Source organism: Mytilus galloprovincialis, chromosome 1, assembly GCF_965363235.1.
Source record: "Mytilus galloprovincialis chromosome 1, xbMytGall1.hap1.1, whole genome shotgun sequence".
In the NCBI taxonomy this organism is placed as follows: Eukaryota; Metazoa; Mollusca; class Bivalvia; order Mytilida; family Mytilidae; genus Mytilus; species Mytilus galloprovincialis.
Genome location: NC_134838.1, coordinates 51,115,683 through 51,133,138, shown reverse-complemented (window position 1 = coordinate 51,133,138; position 17,456 = coordinate 51,115,683). Strand labels below are relative to the sequence as shown.

The 17,456-nt window shown below is 33.1% G+C and overlaps 1 protein-coding gene across 2 annotated transcripts; it reads left to right on the top strand.

The window, feature by feature from the left end:
• Positions 1 to 469: 469 nt before the first annotated feature.
• LOC143077548 (uncharacterized) lies at positions 470 to 14,613 on the top strand. 2 transcript variants are annotated; one of them, XM_076252976.1, is made up of 8 exons: positions 471 to 984; positions 4,093 to 4,200; positions 6,559 to 6,666; positions 7,532 to 7,639; positions 10,071 to 10,153; positions 11,499 to 11,625; positions 13,075 to 13,241; positions 14,052 to 14,613. In XM_076252976.1, exons 1-8 carry the CDS (start codon positions 579 to 581, stop codon positions 14,133 to 14,135), a joined length of 1,191 nt encoding a protein of 396 aa, XP_076109091.1. In that variant the 5' UTR covers positions 471 to 578; the 3' UTR covers positions 14,136 to 14,613. The 2 variants fall into 2 exon arrangements, with proteins under 2 accessions (XP_076109092.1, XP_076109091.1); XM_076252977.1 differs by lacking the exon at positions 4,093 to 4,200 and having other exon boundaries at positions 470 to 984.
• Positions 14,614 to 17,456: the final 2,843 nt, after the last annotated feature.

Genomic DNA, 17,456 nt, shown 5'->3' with positions numbered 1-17,456 from the left:
AACAGTAAAAGTAATATTAATAATAGAACAAAGACAAATGAAAGAACTATAAAAAAACGTTGTTAAGATGATGAACAACATCAGTACGCAGAATCTATACATCAAGACCATAGTGTATTATTTATGAAGTTGATACGGAATATTTATCAACAAGGTCTTGGAACCTTCCGATGAACTTTTTTATAACCACTTCCCAGTAAAATGTGCCATACTTTTATAGATATGTGTGACAAGTCAGTAACTGTTATCTGTTTTTCTTCTTTTTTCACAATCTGATTCAACCGATATCATTTTTTTATTCCAGTAGGAAACAAAATCTTCAACCGAATACGTACTTTTAAATAAAACATCAGAAATCGGGATTTTCCATATATGACGCCCAGATTTCAATGACTTATACTTGATTGTATAGCTAATATAAGTATTGGCTTCCGATACAATGATCTATTTCACTTGTACTGATGTAAAACAAGGAAGAATTTGAATTTTATATAACAAAGATTAAAGTAGCCGGAATATAAATACAGATAGAAACTAACAATATATATATAAGTTAGTTTGATTTGTATTCTAACTGTATGGCAGTTAACTGTAAAAAGTGCTTTCGAACTTATGAAAATGAAACGTTTGACAGCAAGGTAACAATTGTTACGGATGAAGATGACGACCAATCAGATTATGAGGAAATTGCAGAATGTGTTGAAATTCTGTCGGTAGAAAAAAATAATCAAAACAAATATACAGATTGGAATAAACGGGATACAAGTAAATCTAAAAATGCAGAAAATAAGAGTAAAGTCAATGGGAACAGAACTGAAAGTAAGCAAGACTTCGACTTGAAACTACCTAGTATTATACAGAAAGTGAAACCTGTGAAATTTGTAAGCAAAACATGGAGAACTGCATGTGTATTATCTGCCTTCCTTTGTGTTGGGTTGATGTCAGTTATTGGTGTACTATTGTGGTTGATGCTTTCAACAAAGGGTAAGAAACTTATATGAAACAAAGATGATAATAGGGTGATCTACTGTTACAGTTCTTCTTTTATTTAAATGGGCGCAGAAGTATCAAAACTGCTCATTTACATCACCTTAACTGAACCACATTTTTAATAGTAAGTCGACAAAGAAATACTAAAGTAAAATGTTTATGTAAATAATGCATTTCATATTAAAGGAGAACAGGAATCACCAAAAATACTGGAAAGACCAACAACAAGCAACAACAATCGATTCCTCCTTGTGTATGAAATCGGTTTACCTATATGAGCATTAAGGACCCAATATTCCAAAAAGGTTTTGCCAATACAGGTAAGGTAATCTAATATTTCTGGGATAGAAAATCCTTATGCCCGCGTCACACTGTCCCGATTTTTATATACGATGGACACCCGAATGCGAAAATTGTAAGTTCGTACGAAGTTGGTTCCGATCTCTTTAAAATACCCAAAAGTGACCGAAGCAAGTACGATGAATAACGAAGTCTATACGAGGGTGCCGAAAGTATATACGATAGCAAAAGATGAACATACGAAGGTTAACCGAAGACGGTATTTGAGCTTCATATTTCAGCCGAAGCCTACAAGATGGATCACGAAGGCTACACGATGGATTACGATGATGGCGCGATGGCCATACGATGTCTAAAAGACGTCGTGTACAGCTTACGATGCATTTAAATTATATGCCGAAGGCATCACGCGTTTTAAATTGTTTGATCAATATTGAATATATATTATATTGTACATTTAATTTTTGGTTTAATCATAAGACGGAAGATCGTGGGTATTTCCAGTTACTGAATAATTTGGTTGATTTCTAAAAAAATAGTTTATGTATCAAATATGCGTATTCAATTTACCATTTTCTGCATGTGTCATATACAAATATAGTGTCCATATTTGTCCCCAATATGTTACATACGAGGGGATGCCACGCTCGGCATTGCCTTGTTTGAACTGTAAAATGTGTGCACTAGTCTGAATAATCACCCATAATTATGCCCATGTTTACTGATCTATCTTAAAGGTAAGGTAATGGGTTCGTTGATCCCTTTTATTCAAAAAGAGCTCTTTCCAGGAGAATATCATAATAATATAGACTAAAGGAAGGATGTGGGGAAAGCAACAAATGCGGCAAAATATGACATATAGAAAAAAAAATGTTTATGGAGTAAACATTCGTGGGACAACAACTCAGACGATACATAAAAAATCAGAATAATGAAGAAAAAGTCGGTTTCCCTATATACGTGTACCTGCAGTGTTGGAATACGAGGCGCGTTTATGATTTTTATTATGTTATTTGATATGAAAAATTGACAAAAAATAATATTTTATTTTGTAAAAGTAAATCTTGAGCCTGTAATACCTGCTCTTCTTGTTCCATTTGAATGAATAGAAACAACGCTGTCGCCTTTCTTGTTCTCATAGAATCATATGATATGAGGTCCATGTTTTGTGAACGTCTTTCTTAACTGTCGTATTAGACTGACCAGTGCATATCGCGCATGGCACTTTAAATGAATTTAAGCGCGAAAATTAACTTACATATTAGCTGGATTTATTGCCGTCGTAGTTCCATCTTGTCACCTTCGTACTTTTATTCAATGGCATCACGACGGGATTACGAGGTCTTCACGAAGTCGTGTTGCCATCGTAAGACCTTCGGTTAGCTTCGTGATTCATTCGTGTAGACATCGTAATGTCAAAACTGCCCGATGGAAACGATGGAAACACGAATGCAATACGATGTTCAAAGATGCATTCCCGGTGACATTACGATGGTGAGGATGGTGATACGAACTCAATACGAACCATAAACATCGGACGCACCTTCGGGGATTTTTCAACATGTTAAAAAATTTAGAACCCTTCCCGAAGTTGTCCCCGAAGGCTAGAAAAAGTGGTCGATGGTTAAAGATGGTTAAAGATGACACTACGAATAGCCCGATCTGGATATGATCAGTCCCGATTTTGAAAATTTCCATAATCGTGTTGCCATCGGCGTAAAAATCGGGACAGTGTGACTCGGGCATTAGTAATTGGAAAAACTCAAAGCTGTGTAACCAGTAATTTGATTACAACTATTTAAAGGCATTGAAAATACAGTTTATGCATTTCATCACACTAGTGCGTTTCCACCATCGAACTGAGGCGTACCATCAGCAAATCAGCGTGATCAAGATCTCACTTAAGCGTTCAACCATCGCACATCAGCGTCATCCCCGCAGTTCGGAATAGCATCGCGGTTCACAGTCCTACAAATATTTGAAGATTCGTAAACATATAAATAACTAGATGTTATCATGTTTATGTCAAGTCTTATCTCATAATTTTATTGTGTTACTTTATTTAGTAGTATTTCTATTTCTATCCCTATCGTCCTTCTGTTTCTTGTTTATATTCAAATATGGCCATTATAAAATATGATTGTATTTATATCATGTATGTCAACCATAAATTGGTCTATGTCATGTTATCAAATAAATCCAAAATATTACAATAGCATCTTAAATTTCGACTTCCGATTGAAAATAATCATTTTGAAATATTAAACATCAGATTCGTCCGGACATGGCTGCGAATTTATCCAAAACGCACAGAAACACAGACACAACACTTTAGCATTGATGATACATACGTTTTGGAGAAATCAAGAGGTGATCAAATTTTAAACTCCAGTCAATCCTTATTTTCGTCAATCCTCGGGTAATTGTTTTTTTTAATGTTTTCAGAACTTGCATGACTACAGGTCGATTATATAGCTGTCTACGTGCGTAAAAAAACATATATCCCTTTTATTCAACATCAACCGCATCTGGATATTAGGAATATAGGTTTTTTTTTCAAACGCCCGTATAGACGATAGAACTGTTGCATGTATAAAGTCACTATGAATAGAATATGTTTGTTATGTAATATTAAAAGAAATGACATCGTGTTTTTGATTTAAAGTACTTATTTTTTTTGAGTAATTAAACGATAGAGGTAAAAAAGTCATTGTTGAACCAACATTACGTTTTCCTCTTATGTAAAATAACATTATGTTAGAAAATGTTAACAAGTTCATCTGTTATATTTTTATTTAATAGTGTCTCCTTGTGAACTTGTTCATTGTTTTAATGATGGAAATTGTTCCGTTTCCGGAGAAATTGCTATCTGCACTTGCCATACAGGATTTGGCGGATTAAGATGTGAAGGTAATTAATTATTGCTATGCCTGATTGTATTGGTCTTGAATAAATGTGATAATTTGAGACAGTTTAGAAATGCAATTTTGTCCACAGCCCATACGGGAACCAACACAAATATGTTATCGGTTTTTTTTTATCAGGGGAACTTTACAAGCTTCAGAGGGCCTTTATAATTTAAGAAAAATAAGATGCAGTTTCCACGCTTTTCCGTTTATAATATGTAGAAGAATGGCTATATAATACCGGTAAGAAAACTGACATTAATATTCAATTAAGATCGGAGTCGAAAGCACCTCGTCACTATAAACCTCGAGGATGATAGTAGATGAATTTCGCAATCACTAGATGATTGAGGCATCAGTCCAAAATTGGACGAATCAAGTTATCCAAAGTGCTACGCTGTACAAAGCCGATTTTATCAGAATAAAACCTGCCTAGTTGTATATAAAACGTTTTTAGAGATAGTCAAACTTTCTCTAGCAAAACGTGTTATAAAATTGAGAATGGAAATGGGGAATGTGTCAAAGAGACAACAACCCGACCAAATAAAAAACAACAGCAGAGGGTCACCAACAGGTCTTCAATGTAGCGAGAAATTCCCGCACCCGGAGGCGTCCTTCAGCTGGCCCCTAAACAAATATATACTAGTCCAGTGATAATGAACGCCATACTAATTTCCAAATTGTACACAAGAAACTAAAATTAAAATAATACAAGACTAACAAAGGCCAGAGGCTCCTGACTTGGGACAGGCGCAAAAATGCGGCGGGGTTAAACATGTTTGTGAGATCTCAACCCTCCCCCTATACCTCTAACCAATGTAGTAAAGTAAACGCATAACAATATGCACATTAAAATTCAGTTCAAGAGAAATCCGAGTCTGATGTCAGAAGATGTAACCAAAGAAAATAAACAAAATGACAAAAATACATAAATAACAACAGACTACTAGCAGTTAACTGACATGCCAGCTCCAGACTTCAATTAAACTGACTGAAAGATTATGATTTCATCATATGAACATCAGGCACAATCCTTCCCGTTAGGGGTTTAGTATCATACCATCATAACATATATGAGAAGAACATAACCCGTGTCATGCCAACAACTGTTTTAAAAAAAAAAAAATAATGTGTTTAGTTCCGATGCAAAGACCTTATCAGTGACTCAATATTAACGCCAAAATATGCAATCTTTAATGACTTGACAACAGTATCGTAATTATATCCCTTCTTAATAAGTCTATTCAAAGGTTTTGTAAGTTTCTGAGGTGAATACTGACACCTTTGTGCTTTATAAAGAATATTACCATAAAAAATTGGATGTGAAATACCTGAACGTATTAGAAGTCTACATGTTGAGCTATATTTACGAATGATGTCTTTATACCGATGATAAAATTTAGTAAATGTTTTGACTAGTTTGTGATATCGAAAACCCTGGTGTAATAATTTTTCAGTAATACATAAATTTCTCTCGTTAAAATCTAAAACATTGTTACATACACGAGCGAATCGTACAAGTTGAGATATATAAACATCCTAAGATGGTGACAAGGGAACGTCACCATCTAAAAACGGATAATTAACGATAGGAAATTAAAAATCATCCCTTTTATCATAAATTTTAGTATTCAGCTTTCCATTAGTGATATAGATATTAAGATCGAGAAAAGGGCAGTGGTCATTGTATATATATAAACGTGTGCAAAGTAAGTTATCTTTATCTTTTTTTTCTTTTTTTACAATAATACTTTTATTCAAGTAGGAAACACCAACTTCAACCAAACATATTCTTCAAAACATAAAACACAAAAAAAATCGTAATTTTCCACATATGACCCCCTTGTTTCGATGACTTATACTTGTTTATATAGCTAAATATAAGTATTGGCTTCCGACACAATGATCTATTACACTCATCCCGTAGTAAAACAAGGAAGCAGTTACTTCTTATATGACAATTGTTCAACGTTTCATCCGGAATATAAACAGAACTAGAAATATACAATATTTTTAAGTTTTTAAGCCTGATTGTATCAGTCTTCAATAAAGTAGATAATTTGTGACAGATTAGAAATGCAATTTCTTCCACAGCCCATGAGGAAACAAACACAAATCTATTTTCGTTTGTTTTTTTTATATACTGATTTTATGAGGGGAACTTTACAAGATTCAGAGGGTCTTTATAATTTAAGAAAAAAATCAGATGCAGTTTCCACGCTTGTCCGTTAATGTACGGCTGAACTGTTGCATCTTTGTTTGCATTGTTGGTGGTTCAACCTATGAAATGCAATCTGCTTACCGCATTACGCAGTTGAGTTTGTATTTTCAACATGTCCTCCCCATTTGATTTTTATATCAGGGTCTCCATGCGATAACTATAGCTGTGGCAATGGTGGTACGTGCTTTCTTGATGAATTCCAGCCAAAATGTGCATGTAGAAATGGATTTACTGGTGACAATTGTACAAGTAAGTTAATGAAATATAGCAGTTCTATTGTTTGTGTCGACGTCATTAATGTCGCAAAACGGAGACAACTTTTAGCAATCCTAGATTCCATCGTCGGCGTCGTCAACATAAATGGTCAGTCTGTAGCTATTTTTTTTTTAAACACTAATAATATTTTCAAACCGTCATGGAATTATTTGAAATTTGGACAGGAGCTTGTTTATAACCAAAATACAGTTTCCCGAGAAAAATTGCGAACATATGTATTTTCATTTTTCAGTATTTTACTGATACATGGACTTATTTTATTGTACAGTTAATCTTCAGTGTGAGGTGATAGTTTTTCAGTCAACTTTGAGGAAACATTATGGTCGCCATCACGATTTTTTAACTATAAAGGAAGGTTAATTTCACAAATGGTTATGAATAATATACACCCGTTGTTGTACTCCTGATCTATTTTTGAATACTGGCTGTTATTCACTGCCGGCGTTTTCGTTACCTTTTGACATGTAACGGATTCCGCATTCACATCATGCCATAGATTTGGAAACAAATAATTCGCCATAGATAAGGTCAATAGAAAATTTGCCATAGATTTTGGATTTTAACAATCTGCCATAGATTTGGATTTTAACAATCTGCCAATAATTTGGATTGAAAAAAAATCTGCAATAGATATGACTCAGAGATGGAATGACGTCATATTTACCATAGATTGGGATTTTGCAATAAATTGGAATCTGCCATAGATGCGAGTCCACGAAAAGCTTGGTCGGATCATGGATCGAATATTTACATACTCGGTGTAATAGTCCACCATTATTGCTATCATAATACATCTCCCTTTTTTCACGTATCTATTATAATATTTGTTATTTTCCAGTAACGCCATGTTCAAGGTCACCATGTGAACACGCTGGGAGTTGTTCGGTGGCAGGTTCGATTTTTTCTTGTTCTTGTTTAAACGGATTTACAGGAATACAATGCGAAAGTGAGTAATATGATTTTTGCATTTACCTGGCTGCATAGGTATAATCATTATAACCCTAAACATATTCGATGTTTTCAATAATAATTTACTAGTACAGTGAAACCTGATTAAACCGAACCCTGAATAAACCGGAAACCTGTCTAATCCAAACTTGTTCTGAAGACCAACCATATCACATGTTATGCATTGTGAACCTGATGAAACCGAATCCCTGCCAAAACCGAACGAAATCTCAAGTCCCGAAAGGGTTCGGTTTAGTCAGGTTTCACTGTATATGAGGAGATGCTGTATATGTCAATTGGACAGCAATCAATCGACAAATCTATTGGGCAACATTAAATTTCCAAAATTATAGATTGTTTTCTATATAATATGTTCAGTCTTATAGGCTGGATGTGACGTAGATTCATGGTGCTCCCTAGAGTTCTCCACTTTCTCATAAACATGCAAAGTTGGTTTCGGGTTCGCTTGTCGCCATGTCTAAACGTGGGCGTTTGAAGTATGAGCGGCATAGTGTCATAGTGCATGTGAATTTATGCCAACAACGATACGTTTAGAAATTCGTACATTACCTGTTGCGGGCTAAATGTCTAATCTAATCCTATTAGACGGATAGAATTGATCCGGACATTTTACTAACACGGCAAACGTCCAGCTCAACGTGTGGGTCTAGTACAAATCAGGTTTTATATCTATACTATTAAACGAGAAGACCTCATTTTTGGTGTCGCTTTTCTTCTTTCCACAATAAATTAATCAACACGACTCTGTGTCCTATATGTACAGTGCAAAGTCGCATTTGTCATCCATTCATATGATTATTCAGATTGAGTTATTTTGGGAGAAAAACGAAAAAAAGGCATCCAGATATTGTCCCGTCATTGGACGAAATTTTAAGTCAGATTATACTTCCGGTTTGCGTTTTTCTGTATACTTTGAACAAACAAATAGTACGAATAAAGTGTATTTAAATTCTGTTCAGAGTTTATTAAATGGAGAGGGTCTGTATACTATGTCAAATGACCACCATGGACCGATTACTAAACTAAGAATTGAAAGTAAATACACTTTATTTATATAGTAATATACAGATAAGCGCTAAAATTATTAATGTGAACTTTTGATTCCTTTTCTGAAATTCTCCATTCATTAAATATTTTACAAAATTCATTGATTACAAAAGAAAGATGTGATATGATTGCCATGTTGAGACAACTCTCCACAAGAGACCAAAATGACACAGAAATTAACGACTATATGTCACCGTACGGCCTTCAACAACGAGCAAAGCCCATACCGCATACTCAGCTTTAAAAGGCCCCGAAATGACGATGTAAAAAAATTCAAACGAGAAAACTAGCGGCCTTATTTAAGTACAAAAAAGGAACGAAAAACAAATATGTAACACACAAACAAACGACAACCACTGAACTACAGGCTCCTTACTTAAATGTTCATAACATACTAAATGTATGTTCATATTGAAATTGATAGAAAACCAAAGAATTATGGAAATGAAGGAGGAGGTATAAAACTTCAAACAACACTTTACATATACTTTTAACTCCGCTCTGAATGCCCACGATTTCGCGGGTGTGTTCTAGTATCTATAATACTAAAATAACGAGGTCCAATTTGTCAGCCGTCATCTGGTAAAAACGACAAATCAAAGAATTCAACTCTCTATATAGCTAATATAGGACAATGGTGTAGATTACAAATTACACCACTCCAGACCCTTTTGTTTTCCACATAATTAATATTGCCAATAATTAACAAGTTCCGCGGTCGAATCCGACAACGATACAAACAGTATATTCACCTGTTACCTTATCTGTACATTCCGCATTTGACAGGCGCACCACCAAACGGTGTATTTAGGATTTGCTATATACACCGGTCATAATCAAAGGGCTGACACTACTTAATTCAATCATTGTCAAATTGTTCCCTATTGTAGTTTTATTCAGCAACCAGCAAGACATTCTAAGATAACTAATATAGGACAATGCTGTTGATTAAAAAATACTCCATTCTTGGATAGCCAGGACCTTTTGTTTTCCATATAATTAATATTACCAATAATTGATAAGTTCCAGGTCGACGGGTTCAAACAGAAAGATTTGAAAGCAGAGAAAACTGTGTATCTTATAATCGACATGACTTTATCAGATGACAATACCAATTACTAAAATAAGGCTTAGGCATAGTTATATACTTTAATTCATTCACGGACCCGCGATATCACGGGTGTGTACTTGTATATATTATTATTAACATGTTCTCAATCTCCTGAAGCTATATTGACTGAGATTTACACGAACACAAGTGGTAACGAAATTTTAACTGTTTCGATCTTTGAACTATATTTTTGTTGTTGAACATAGTAACATTTAATAAAATACTATTACATTATTTGAAATTTTTAAAGTTTATGAAGCTGACTTTGAGAACGACGTTGGCTCCATGTTTATTCAGGATCTAAATGACGAACACAACTGGAGAATACATTCGGTAATACATACGAATTAACAAAATGTTGGCTTTACGTTAAAGGGATATCAACCGAATGACAAAAACACAAAAAGACATCCTAAATTCAACATGTAATCCTCAACCAGACTTTACTTTTATAAATTGTTATTTGGATGGAGAGTTGTCTCATTGGCACTCATACCACATCTTTCTATATCTATGTTCTTTATTTCATGCTATAAATCGTACTGAGAATCTGAAAGTTGGGAATACATTTTGCAGGCACAACCAACGATGTGCCTTAATTAGCATAGATTTCATGTAGCTACGCCAAAAACAGTACAGGACCATGATCTTGTGAAATTGCAAAACAATTTTTTTTTAGTAATACGCTAAACTATTATATCTGTATAGAGGTGTGGGTATGATTGAAAATGAGAAAACTATCCACCGGAGTTCAAATGAAGGGGGTGATAGCAACTATATGGTACCACACGGCCTTCGACAATGATAAAAAAAAACATTCCGTATTGACGGCTATAAAAGACAAAAAACGAAAGATGTGAAACACACAAGAAAACTAACTTGAATATAAAAAAAACAAAATTACAAAAAAAAAACAAAACAAATATGAAACATGCAACGACAACCACTAAATTACAGTCTCCGGAGTTGGGACAGCCGCATACAGAATGTGGCGGGTATATCATGTTTGTTAAGTATTTTAAAAGCTCTTCCCTAATCTGGGGCAGTGGTTTAACAGCACAAACAAAAAAGAACAAACCAGTTGCAGTTGGTTTAAATCAAATGCTTGGTACGAGGCTATAAAAAACTAACATAGAAAATAGATAAAAGAAGATCGGGTAAATAGACACATATTTCCGAAATAAGAGTACTCGCAGTTACTGGAATCTAGTTCCAAGCCAATTAGAGGTACAACTGTTGCTAATTAAAAAAATGTTCTCCCTGACTAAAGTATCTTTAAGTTCACTCGTTTTTTAGTTTTTGTATTATATCTGTCTCGTTTAATTAAACGCAAGACATAAGGAAATTTGTTAAACAGAATTCCACGCATATTGTGCTGTTTGCTTGATGTTGAATATTATTCATAGTGGTTATATAAAAAGAATAAAAAATGTGGTATTTGATTGCCAATGAGACAACTCTCCACCAGAGACCAAAATGACACAGAAATTGGTCACCGTACGGCCTTCAACACTGAGCAAAGCCCATACCGCAAAGTCAGCTTTAAAAGGCCCCGAAATGACAATGTAAAACAATTCAAACTAGAAAACTAACGGCCTTATTTATCTATAAAAAATGAACGAAAAACAAATATGTAACAATGAGCATAATCCACGTATACTTGTATTTTGTTATGCAGAACTCAACATCTAGTATAGGGACTGGTCCGTCCTCAGCATACACAGGTGATAACTACTTATATTTCGAGGCAACATCTGTCACTCAAGGATCTGTTGCAAGATTTCTATCCCGGGACTTCATTTTTGGTAAGCTTATTTAACCTTTATATGTTATAGTTACTCTTAAACAAATATGCATTGTGTCGTAAAAAATATTGTTTCAATCAACATTGAGACATGATTTAACTTTTATATTTTATAATTTAATATAAAATAAATACTAATAATCCAAATTCTTTAACAATACATGTATATATACAAGGAGAAAGATAGGATCGATGTATTGATGTAAAAATCTGACACAAAAACGTTATTGGTCCCTTTAATTCGGTTTACTGTTTTGTAGTTCCATCCCTCTACACTACACTTTCTGTATTGCTACATGTATGTATGACATAAATCCAGTCATTAATTTTCACGTTTGAATTGTTTTACATTTATCAATTCGGGGCCTTTTATATTTAACTATGTGGTATGGATTTGTCTCATTGTTAAAGGCCGTACGATGGCTTATAATTGTTATACCTTCTACTTCTTTTTATATCTGTTGAAGAGTTGTGTCGATTTTAATCATACCAGATCTTCTTATTTCTATATTTTATTCTGCAAATGTTTAAATGTATAAAGTACATTTTATCAAAACATTCCGTATGCCTTCAAACAATATTGGGCTCGTGGTGATATGTTATACTAAATTAATCTGAATATATATATAATTATAAATAAGACTACTCTCCATCCAAGTTAATACCTAAACAATAACAATTATAGGTCAAAGTACGACCTTCAACGCGGAGTCTTGGATAACATCAAACAGCAAGCTACAGAATGTATAAAGGACCCAAAATGACTAGTGTAAAATAATTAAAACAGGAAAACCAGCGCCTACCTTTACCTTAACCTGAGACTATAAAAAGACAAAAATATCAATTGAAATGGCTTTACTTGATCAAAAAGACATTTAAACAAAACCAAGTAAACATGCAATGAACGAATACGTCTATGACGCAATTGTATATATTTTTTTAATATGAATAATACGTTCCTAACATGAAGGTACCCAAATTGCAACTTTTTTTTTCTTTTTTTTTCACTTTCGTTTATTCATAATCCAGACAAAAGTTTCCATTCTGTGTTTAATTTGTAGATGTATCTTTATTTAATATATAGTGTCACCAATTTTATTGGAATCCAAATTGAATCATAGAAAAAAATGGTTTGAACCGATCTACAAAACGACCCATGATTCTTATGAGGAGTATACCAAAGGTGTCTTCATGCTTAAATTCAAATCCGTTAAAATCAAATAACTCTTACTGATGTATTGACTTATTTCTCCATAATATATTTAAAAACAATTTGATAATGGTCCATGCTTAATATTGTTTTAAGAAATGAATGCCTATAACTTATCTTAGTTACTCATTTCTTTTTTAAATTTTACCTTTTTTAGACATGGCATTGCGTTTCCGTAGATTTGACTTTTTCCAGTGAATACTTCAGATTTGTTATTATTCGAATGACTCATATTTTCAGAATCTTCTGGATGTCTGAAGTTTCATTACCACATGTATGGTTCAGCAATGGGAACTTTGAACGTATATCAAGGAAGCAGACGTATTTGGAGAAAAGCCGGAAATCAAGGAAATCAATGGCGGCTTGTCGAAATTAGCCTGCAAGCTAATAACTTTAGTAGCTCAAATGTAAGAACAAATTCCACAACATGTATTTTATGAATAGATTCGGGTAGCAATATCTCTGTAAGTACTTAGACCAATTCTATAAATCAAATACAATTTCCATGATTGTTTCAATGATTTAAGATGATTTGAGAAATAGTAATTTGCGTAACGTTGTAATTAGTCAAAAGAGTCCGATAACTTTCAAATAATACAATCTTAATTTTCTCATTTTTTTTTACTGTTTTAGATAGCCCTTTTACACCTTAATATTTGCATGCCTCATCATATCAGAAAAGGGAAAAAAGAAAATACACAGAAACAATAGAAAGAAAGAACCGGGAGAAAATAGACAACACTTATGTAGTATGTTAAAAACAAAATACCGACAAAACGACAAACTACATTCAATAAAGTATCATATAAAAAGAAAAAAAACAACAATCAGCATCAAAATAAACTATCCACAATAAACCAGAAGTTAACACAATAGCATCAGAGCAGTAAGGTACGTGTTTCTGTTCCACTAATAGCACTCGATGGACTTTACTTTAAAAATCAGTTATAGTCGAGTACTTTTTATTTAAAAATGTTTGCGCGTAAATGAGCGTTCCTGATGAATTTAATCTAGAAAAGCGCATGATCATCAGACTCATGCCATTCATAAAGTATTGTTTTATTTTTATACAGTTCCCGTCCTTACTTTTATACAGATTAAACACGTGTTGGTTAGACTTAATATCATAAGTTTAAAAAAAAATCGGAAATGAAAATCCGCGGGTAGTAAACAAGTACAAACGAAATACTGAACGCAATTGTTCTTCTTTATTACAGATATCTTTTGAAGCAGTCCGTGGTTCAGGATACAAAAGTGATATTGCCATTGATGACGTTCAAGTACTGCTATCGGGCTGTTAAAACTATCAGTAATCAATTGAGCGGAATATTGGTGTTGATTGGATTACAATCCTTTTGGGTAGATAAACATTTGTGATCTGAGAGGCTCAATACATCAACATACTGTTTACTACATGTATGAGTGATCTTTCAAAAATACCACGAATGTGGAATGCAGGATGAAATATACTTTATTTACTTTTCAAAGTGTCGTAAATTTGAAAAGAAAACTCTCGAAGCATTGCCACGAACATCAATGTAAATGAAAATCTACTATGACATCAGTAACTGTTATTCCCCTAAAACGTGGCCTTGATCTAAATCAGTAAAATTCTATTTAAATTTTGTTCGTGTCAAGGTGACCTCGTACATTATAGATAACTCAGAGTTTGGTAATGTTATTTGTTTTATACTTTGTTTAAAAAGCAGTCTGTTGTTTTCTTTATTTCAATGCATTGACGAAGATCGGATAAGTAATATTCCTTTTTTTCTGTATAAATTCTACCGTTTCTGAAATGTAAGATTTATTTTTAACCGCAATAAAGTTGAGTACATTTCTATCGTCTTATTTTCATTCAGCTATTTCAAATCGGGACATTGCAATGAACATGTTCCTTCATCAGAACTTCACCACGCCAATTACATATAAAATTGAGAACGGAAATGGGGAATGTGTCAAAGAGACAACAACCCGACCGTAGAAAAAAAAACAACAGCAGAAGGTCACCAATAGGTCTTCAATGTAGCGAGAAATTCCCGCACCCGGAGGCGTCCTTCAGCTGGCCCCTAAACAAATATATACTAGTTCAGTGATAATGATGACTGTCTGCTCTCACGACTGTTCAGTTACACTTCAAATATAACATACTTGAAAGTATCTTATATCATAGTGGTCAAGGGGATGGCGTAGTAGAACCTACAATGTATGTGAAACAAAATCAAATCATTAAAGTAGAAATGAAACGATTTTTTAAGAAATTATAAACCAAACGCATATATCAACACCCATATGAGCCTCGACAAAATAGTCACTTCTGTATTTCAATCTTCTGCTACTGTTAAAATCAAGTATATAAGATGTACCAAGTTATAAGATCATATAAGCCTGGGGCCGTGTCATCGAAAGTGTCCTAAGATTTGTCCTAAGATATGTCTTAGGACAAATTATAGGACAGTCTTATGATATGTCCCAGACTGTACATCGAAGCTATTCTAAGATAATCTTAACAAAGATGTCCTATCGTAGTCCTATGTTCTCGTTGCCGTATAATGATGCAATTATTTTATGAAGAATATACAAAAATAGTAGGCTTTCTGTATGGTACTGTACATTAGGTTTTCAAAATATTTTAGATCGAGTAAAAGAAAGAAAAGAAAGAGGAACATGTCATTTAAAATAAATACAATTTATACCGTTAAATTGTGTACACATTCATATACGGTAAAGATAAGTTTAATTATAAATAATTAGATGAGACAAACTCAAAGTGCCAAACTGTTTAGATTTTTAAAGTTCAAAGGGGAATGTACTCAATTAAGTTGTCGATAACGTAGCTAATTTTGACGGTAAAGAAACATCAATTCGATCACTTCTCTGTTACGGGCTGTATTATTATGACTAGTCGAAAACATTTATTTTAACTTGAACACCAATAGGTTTTACATTTTCATTCTTGTCTCAAGCAAATACCCTACACTCCTACACATATTTTAAATATACCAGCGAATAAATTTGTCATTGATAAATACATTTTGAAAAACTTATCGTCTTATTCTTTTTTTTTGATTTTGAAGCCGCAAACGAAAATGTTAATGCCGTTCCCGATTAAACATACCACAAATACATTCCAAGTAAAGCATTCAATTCATCATTTTTGGCTTTTCAACCGAAAGGTAATGATAACACGTGTTTCGAATTGTTGTAAACAAACATTTTCATCGATATCAGTTATTAATAAGGTAGTTTTGACATTTAGCTTTTACATAGTGACCCAAATCAAAAGGAGTTTTGCAGCTACTTAGAAAAAAAGCGTAAAAGCAGTTAAAAAAAACAATTCACAAACCAAAAGCAATTATTATAGCTGGTTTATAGATATGAAAAAGATACATGTATCAAATATGATTTATAAAACCAATAATCAGTACTTTATAATGAACTGGCAAAATAAAAATGGAAGAAAACGACTACATCAGCAGAACATAAATATTTGACAACAAGAATTAAAAAAGAAATATTGTATTTTTCCAGCATGAAATACAATTCGACATCTTCATATAAAATTGGTACAAATTCATCCCCTTGGACATAGCGAATAGTGCTTATCAAAAAGTTATTGAATAGTGCAAACCAAAGAGATACCAAATAGTGTTAATGAAAGAAATATCGAATAGTGCTTATCAAAGAGATATCAGCAGAAATCCAATTTGAGTAAAACTTGTAACTAGAACATTTATTCTACAGACAAAAAGAGCAGCTTAAAATAAAAACAACGTTGATTTAACCTGTAAATTATGTGACTAGACTGAAGAAACACTAACAAACTTTTTGCTGTGTTGTTAAGCCCTAGACCTAATTCGAATACCCGTACTGAAAAACATTATTTGTAAATATAGTGAGCTTCCTGCTTTCCAATATACTAATTCACAGCTAGACATTTTGCAACTAATTATTAACCCATTCCACAATGCTAGCAGTGATTATTTAGAAATTCTTGTTAAATTATTTTTATATTATTATGTCGGGGCCAATTAAAACTATATCGTATATTGTTTTATCCACACGGAATTTTGGATGGATACAAATAATTACATAGATACACATAATTTGATCGCTGTTGACAATCATATTAACACATCTACTTATTTTTACACAGTTATAAAAAGAATAGCATTTTACAAATGTACATCATATTATATATATAATGTTTATATAAATATAACAATATTATCTGAAAGATAAGATAACTACATATATATTAATTTTTGGAATATTCTTAGGCGAAATTGCAATTGTATTAATGTGATTAAGATTGAATTATATATGACGGTTGTTCATTGGTGCATTTATTATTCTTCTTTTTAATAAATGTCGTTAATGATGTAACACTGCTTCAAGTAAGTTATATCCCCGTATAGTCTTTTTTATTTGCACATTTCGTTTTTAAAAATAATCTACCTTTTCGAGGATTATGTTTGATAGTTATGTCAATGTGTTAATTAAAGTTCAATTATCTTCTGTTTTTGTATAAACAGGTACATGTATCTACAATCAGCAGATCATCAGTTTCACGCGGGTTTCCGTTTATTCAGCTATAATAGTTTAGGAAACAGCCCATACACCAA